Source organism: Homalodisca vitripennis, chromosome 8 (assembly GCF_021130785.1).
Source record: "Homalodisca vitripennis isolate AUS2020 chromosome 8, UT_GWSS_2.1, whole genome shotgun sequence".
Classification (NCBI taxonomy): domain Eukaryota; kingdom Metazoa; phylum Arthropoda; class Insecta; order Hemiptera; family Cicadellidae; genus Homalodisca; species Homalodisca vitripennis.
The window spans coordinates 25016019-25024132 of NC_060214.1; the positions used below are offsets into that span (position 1 = coordinate 25016019).

Consider the following 8114-nt stretch of genomic DNA (forward strand, 5'->3'; position numbering starts at 1 on the left):
ACCTTATGGATGTCCAGGAGCGGCACATCACTAACCGCAAATGTCAAAATTCTGGGGTTCATGGGCAATTTCATAGGTCTAGTCTACTGTGGGAGATGACTGTTGGAGTTGGTGGGGTTTGTTCCCTAATCTCAGAGGTTCTTGTTAACCTCAACAAGGGTATGCCACTCCCTGCCTGCTTTGACTGGACAGGCTGATTGACTGTAACTGGCCTCGCCTTCTTCCGGGGAGACACCTCTTTGAGATGTAGTGCCCTAATTCTTCCTTATGGATCTCGATATGAGGCGGCCCCTACTCCCTAAACCTTACCCATCCTGAATATCCTGTCACTATGAAAGCACCACAAAGCTTCTTATATGACTAAGTTGCAATTTATAAGCTTCTTGTCGTAAGAGAACAAAAAAACCAAGTAGGTTAAGTATTTACATTATATAGTAGCCATAAGGTGACATAGTAGATATTTTCCGACATTGCATTCCAAGCATTATAAATAGTGTCATTGGGTCTAATATACAATAATAATCCTTGTGTTTGGCTTTGTTATTGGACTACGTCCAATTTATATCTGAAAGTTAGCTACCATACTAAATTTGCCGTATTATCTCGTTGATCCAAGATAGGGTACCTTGAGTTTGCAAAGGAGGATGTATTTGGCAACTTCACTGGGAAGGCAGAATGTTTATAATTTGTGTGAGACAACAATAAAATGAAAGGAGAGCGTGCCTGCATGCATTGTCACAGACAGAAGACAGCTAGTTGTAAACTTATAATGTTTGTGACAGCAGTTTAGTGTGGCCCTTGTTATAAATTCTCTTTCAGTTCCATTATTTGTGCTGACATGTAAAAACAACAATGACTCTTATAAAGAGTAGATAACAAGATTGAAATTATTCGAAACAGTGTTTCCAAGCATGTTACGTACAGTTTGTTTTAATATATTTAATGGTGACAGAAGTTTTATGTGGTACTCGTAAATGTCACAATAGTTACAGATTATGTGGTAGATGATGTTACTCTTAGTTCAGTTATTTATTATGACGATGTTGCTTCGTTAAAATGTGGCATTGAGCAATTGATGTGAAGCAATCACCACAAATATACCAGTATTTTGTACAGCCATATCTAACCCAGCTCCGAAGATCATGGACAGCGAATCAAACTCTATGAGACATGTATCCAAGGACAAAACACTACAATCAAGTAAAATCTTACACCTTTAAAACTACAAAAAAGCTAATCTTTTGAGCAACTTTAAATTATTCATACGCTATACTTCATTCATCCTGTCATATATGAAGAGAAGAAAGGAAAAGAAATTCTTGTGTAACTCGATTTATTGAATAAAGAAATAGAAGTAATGTTTTACCATTCCGTTTTAAGTCCTAAATAACGTCGATCTTTCACAATAGTGGCCTCAGCCTAATAGATAACGACTTTTGTTTACTATTCTTTCAAATCATTAAAATGTTTTCGAAAATGCTTGCTCGAAATAACTTGAAACGGCTCTAGTAAGAATCGATTGATTTTGCTTGTCAGTTTAGGTTTAGAAAAACGTAACCCACTATTATTTCGATCGCAATGCATCTTTTTAAAGCGTTCATGGAAGTTCTAGAAAGAAGATGATATCTGATTTCCACATTTCTAGATCTTTCCTACATTTGCGACTGTGAGCTGCATGAGACAGTGTTGTGCCGGTTAGAAACATTTAGCATCCGAGGAATGCAATAATTTTATCTCTGAGACAGAGTGCATTGTGTAAAGATGTCAAATGCTCTGCAAGTTAAAATCAAAGTGACGCTTGGAGTCCCTCAAGGATAGATTTGTTTTCCTTGCGTCGTTTTTGTTTCTTTTATAACTAAGTAAGTCGACCCTTAACGGGAAGGTGATTCAATACACGGCTGAAACGAACCATTATATTGAGCCTTTTCGAAGAGGACTTAGAAATACTTAGGACAGTCACATCCATCACCAAAGGGCGAGAAGGAGGTACAGTTTCAGAATATAACATATATTACCAGCTTTCGAATGAACTATATCGGTTTTACAGGATTTGTATGATTCCTTTCCCTTCCAAAGCTTCTAGTTTGTGTGAATGTTGAGTTCAGTTACAAATCACCTTCCTCTTAGTGCAGCGACTGGAATTTGACCCTGTCACAGACTTGATTCCTGGAATCTGGTCTTATCACAACTCTTTGAAATACTCTAAATTACTATGTGTTATAATCTGAGTGTCCCTGATGTCAAAACTATGTGAGAGTTCATTTTGAGCTTTTCTTCCCAAAATTTTCGGACCTCCTAAGACGGACATGACACTATTTCCAGGACTAAAGCCTGTGACAGCGTCATATTCCAGATGTTGAATTAAATCATCCCTTTCCTTCATAGCTTTGTTACTTGTGGAAATCTCCAGTTTGAGTAAAAACGTAATTCAATAGAGGAATTAACTGAACGGTGGGAGGATGTACAAAGGTGGAACAATGTATATAATAATACTGATTGGCACAAAGTCTATCCTTGTTTCTGATGTCACACGTGAGTGACAATCACGGTATTGTGTTAACATTGGAATAAATTTGTAACTGTGTAATTAAATGTTATTTATTTTTCTTAAATTATTAATTATTATTACAAGAGAAGTTAACTAAGAGAACACGCGCACACGCACACATGCATGTCACAGACAAGATACAGCTTGTTATAACATGTAATGTTGGTAACAGCAGTTGAATGCGGTTATTGTGGTAACTGCCACATCGTAAAATATGATAAATCACCACATGAATCGAGTATTACAACATATTGTTATGTCAGTACAAAAGTAGTGGAGGTTTGTTGTTATAATTAGCGAATTATTTAACAAATTAATTTTTAAAGAATTATGATATTTCTAGAACAATTATATAAAGGAAATCAGTATAATTCGATTTTACTAACAGAATTGTGTACTATTCCTTAATATAGAGAAAACTAAGCACATCCTTATAATTAAATGATTGAGTTAATTTAATACACTAATATGATCCATGATACTTTTTTAGTTTACATATTATCAACTTAACAGATTGCAACATCTGGTTTGAAGAGATAAGTGAAATATCCCATTCAAGAAAGCCCATCAGTAGTTTTATTACCACATATTAATCTCTAAGGCAAAGATAAGTTTTTGCACAAAACTTGTATCTCTTTGGTAAATTTATTCCCATGCAGGGGTTTGAACACGGGTTATTATCTGACATACCCGCAAAAAAGATATTTTATATATATATATAAAACAATATATTGACATAGAGATTTATAAACATGCCAAAAAAGTTTCTACGTGATTTTCGACAAGTTATGGGTACGCCAAATCACGTGTCGCACAACAGGCACAAGTTGCACGCAAAATTTCAAGTCAGTAGTTTATCATTCTTGATAAAAAATAAATATTCCAAAATACCAAATAATCAAAAATAATGAAAATAAAAGAAGTGATAAGGGCTAATTTATGTATAAGGGTAGGGAATATGCTTTTAAACAAATTATTAAATATTGGCCAAAATGCATTTTATTTTCCTCTAATTTTTTCACGCATTCAAAACTAGTTGTATTTTATTGATCGGTTGTAAACCCAGCTGCCTGAAAAGACAATTAAATAAAACAATTTAGAAAGAAAAAATAAAACCCTAACTTTATGTAAACATTCATTTGAAATTAGTTATTGTAAAAATTTTATGTAAATTTAAATGCAAAACTTATACAACAAATCTGCAGTATTTATAAATTAAATAATTATCCATAGATAAAGAGCATTTTGAAAATAATAGGAACAAACATAGCAATAAATATCCAAATTCACAAAATTGAATGGTTAATGATTATGCAACATGTTATTTTGTACCAATGTATTCTGATATATGAAAGCTCAATTTACTAATTTGAAAAAAGCATTTAACACTTATTGAATCATTGAACTCACTGAACATTTTACACAAATCTAATTGTCAGTGTGATTGTGAAGACACAAACAAGTCTTTGAATCAGAGGGTTTACTAAACAACATTCAATAATACAACGTGAATGAATGCAGAAACAGAATTCGAAGTTTATATTCAGTGCTTCTGTACTAACTCCTAAGCTTCTTTAGTCTAGGTGGATGATGGTTTCAGTCTGGAACTGAATCAGTATCACCAGGTAAGTTGTCACCGCTCCAGCCATCTGTACAGAGAGAACACGCTGTTAATCTTCATGCTATAACATGTTTGGTAAACAGTAAGTTTATCTTGTTACGATATTTAACTGTAGGTTGAAATTTAACGAAAATTATATGGAGGATAAATAAATGTATACATTATCGTACAATGCTATGAAAGACACTACTAAAAAAATATTACTAAAAAGTAATCACTAACCGCTGTGAGGGTCTTTTTGTTGAGCGGGAAAAATCCACGAGCAGAGTATCTTGCGTTGTGGTGAGGCAACTGCAGGAGAAACCCTTCCAGCTGGAAAACACCCACAAAGATAGTTACATATTTTCAACAAGTTTGCACCAAAACGCTGATCAAAAATGCAATACGGGACTTCATACTTTTTAAGTCTTTTAATAACATTCCAAGAAATTATTACAATAAGACTAAGATCATTATTAAACCATACTAAATTGGTCGAGTTAGTGGTTAAATAGCTAAGAGAAATTACCTGTTTTCTCAGATTCTGGTCCAAGTCCTTGTTAATCAACTTGCAGATCATCTGTCCTGTCTCATCAGCCTGGAACAACATTATATATTTAGAAATAAAAAAATTGTCACATGTCCAAGAGCAATATCATTGTATAGAAAAAAATCTTGAATAGTTCATAGACTCCAAAAGATGAGTCATCTAGCCTCTTCACCTTCGTGTGGAAAAGTCTTTGAGGATTCCTCCGATCAGTAACAGTTACCAGAAAATTCCCGTACTCGCGCTACACCTTATTATCAGGAGTAGGTATATCCGGCTCGGAGGTTCCTGAGGACCATTGAGAACTGTCATATATGATGAAATATCTCTTGGCATACCCGAACTTATTTGGGCATATAGAGGAATGTTTATTCTTACAACTGATTCTGTGTGCTGTTCCAGGTGTGGAATCTCTGATATACGCATTAATAGGAATACGTATCTTTGCGTCAAAACAGGATTTCAGAGACATTGAGGAAATTGTATTATATGTCAGTTACGTGGTTCATTCTAATTGGTTGTTATCATGGCGAATATAACAAAATTTAATGCAATAGCAAGTATTAAGAGCGATTATGGAAGGCTAGGAGATTCGCCCAACACAAGCAATGTTTATAACTAACTATGCTTTTTTGGTCTAACCGTCATTAAACATATACCATGTTACCAGGTAAAAACATGTATAAGTTATGTTAGAATGTCTGAATATAATATTTACCTTGTTGGTGACGTCCGTACTTGTGTTTAGCAACAGAAGTACGTAGCAGATGTTAAGCAGGATCCAAGCTCCTTCATTAGTTATGACGAGCATTTTAGCAGTTTTTAGGAGCAAGAAAAAGTAGTAAGACGTGACAGTGATGTGAAGAAATGAGGAGAAGGTAACAGCCATCAGCTGATCGCAGTAGAAGACATTAGCCTGGTGTACGGCGTCACACAGCATCCAGTAGGTGTTCATCAGAGTCCTCAGTTTCTTCATTTTAGAAAGAATACTGCCTAAAAATTACAAAATACTCTTAAATACAAAACAATACCATAGTAGTTACTTGACAGGAAGAAATAATGGAGCTATGAATCTATAAGTTACAAAACTAAACATGTAATGGACAAATTTAATATATTAGCAAAACCTTTATTCCATTGTACAAAACTAGAAACTAAAAATTAATTAAGACAGTATCTTTAACAAAGGAAGTAGCATCAGATTATCATAAACACGGCCATCTGTGATAAAAGAGCCATACACAACGCTGATTAAACATCACCACGAGAATCCCCACCCCTCCATTTACGTGTTGAAATGTATCAGTATATATTGTCGGAGTAATTCATTAAATATATCATATAATGGCTCGGTTATCTACGTAATTTAATCCGCGTTGACACTAGGCAAGTACTGTAGATTAACAGGTAATTTGGCACAAGTAGCCTATAACAGTTAACCTCACTAGTAGTAATCACTGTCTCCGGTCCACATATAGCCACGGGCAGTGACGGTCTCTTTGTCAGTTACATAAATGTAACCACTTAATAATAATAATATTACTTTATACCAATTAATATTTCTTTAAACTACTTAATATTACTTAATACCACTTAATATTATTGTATACCTCTTTTAATATTACGTTATACCACTTAATATTTCTTTATACTACTTAATATTACTTTATACCAGTTAATATTTTTTATACCAGTTAATATTACTTTATACCACTTAATATTTCTTGATACCACTTAATATTACTTTATGCCAATTAATATTACTTTATGACATTAGTATTTCTTTATACTACTTAATATTAGTGTATACCACTTAATATTAATTTATACTACTTATTATTATTTTACCCATTACTTTACTGGGTTAACCATTACGGAGCCTAAATAAAACTTTGAATGTGTTGAAAATTTACTGTACTCGAAATTGGTTTTCTTTGAAATTGTGGGACGGCATATTTACAGTAAGTAAAGAAACAAAAATGGAGTTACCGGGCACTAACATGGTTTGTGGAACAATTCACTCTGGAACTACAGTTTGAGGAACCAAGCGGATAGTGACCCATGACTATAGCAATTGGTGACACCAAACTATACGGCAGACAATGACATTTTAGTTTTGAGAGAAACATTTTCTTGGGACATCGCTTCTGTTCTTCACCGACTAGGGATACAATTTTTAGGTATATAAATAATTACATAGTTCCTGGATGTACTAATTTCACAACTATTCTTATGTACAGTGAAATGATTTAGCACTAATATAGCTTTTTGAAGAATAAGGCACAGCCAGAAGTTATACAAAAATTGAAACAAGGATGGACGTTGGTGGAATTTTATTGAAGTATGCTTCTCAGTCCAACGTTTATATGTACGTATATACCAGTAGTAATAATTTACTTCTTTTACCTAATGTTACATTGGCAGAAAATCAGTAATAATTAATAACAGTTGATTAGATATTCTTCACCGAAATTCTGAGACAATTAACAGCATATAATATTGAACCCAAAGGGAATTTATCATATAGCAACAGATACTAATAAATCTATTTTAGTAAATTTAAGGATGCTTTAATTATACATTAGCTAATATTGAAATTTAAGCTGATCGCCATAATACAAGTAGAATCTCTATTCCTTATTTGTTAAATATTACTTTTTTGTCGACATTTATACGTATATTCTACGTAAAAGATGATGTCAAATTTGTTGTTTATAATAGTCACTTGGTCTTTTTTTTATTATTGTTTTTTATATTTTTTTGAGTTTGAGTTCTGTATATTTTGCTTTTTCAGCAGGAAATTGTCTGTGAATAATCGTTTTTCTTACATCTTGTGTGGGCGCCGTCAACAGTGGCAGGGCTTGTGACTTCCATTTTGATCTTAGGGTTGACCATTTCAAAGGACTTTGCGATACTTTAAGCCACATGCATGAAGTGGAACGAGCAGGGCGGCTTGGGAGCAGTACAGCAGTACAATGGTGACGAAGGATATTGTAAAGAAAACTTCTTGTTACAAACTTGTCCCGCTGTGGTTCATAGGAACAATTCGTTTAAAAAATAGTGGACTAACATTAGTGCAACAGCGTAGATTCCCAAAAGTTTAACTGTTTGCTTGAATTCTGATGTCTTATGCTGGAGTTCTTGGTAGACTCGTTCCAGAGTGTCAAATACGCTGACAAGTTTCGGATACTTCCAGGCGGAGCTGAAGAATGTGACAACCGCCACCACTTGAAGAGAGACTACATCCGCTGTTATTACAATGTCAATGGATTTGTCCAAAGAACGCAGTGACTCATCATCCAATCTGTCCATGAAATGCATGTATAAAGTGATGATGGATAGTAATTCTTGCAGTATTACTAAGGTTATGCTCCACAGAAATCGTGTATTGGAAAATGTGAGCGCTTTGATTCCTTTGG

General features: G+C 34.0%; 1 protein-coding gene across 1 annotated transcript; it reads right to left on the reverse strand.

Annotated features, from left to right (window-relative positions):
* Positions 1–4122: 4122 nt before the first annotated feature.
* LOC124368082 (putative gustatory receptor 28b) lies at positions 4123–7590 on the reverse strand. The gene is made up of 5 exons (XM_046825357.1): positions 7524–7590; positions 5414–5688; positions 4678–4746; positions 4392–4481; positions 4123–4197 (listed from the first exon to the last, which is right to left on the reverse strand). Exons 1-5 carry the CDS (start codon positions 7588–7590, stop codon positions 4123–4125), a joined length of 576 nt encoding a protein of 191 aa, XP_046681313.1.
* Between the last annotated feature and the right edge of the window lie 524 nt (positions 7591–8114).

Coding starts and splice junctions, on each gene's coding strand:
- LOC124368082 (XM_046825357.1), bottom strand. CDS start 7,590: ATGGTCAACCCTAAGATCAAAATGGAAGTCACAAGCCCTGCCACTGTT. Junction 4,747..5,413: donor GTACGGACGTCACCAACAAG/GTAAATATTATA, acceptor ATGTTGTTCCAG/GCTGATGAGACAGGACAGAT. Junction 4,482..4,677: donor ACCAGAATCTGAGAAAACAG/GTAATTTCTCTT, acceptor GGTGTTTTCCAG/CTGGAAGGGTTTCTCCTGCA.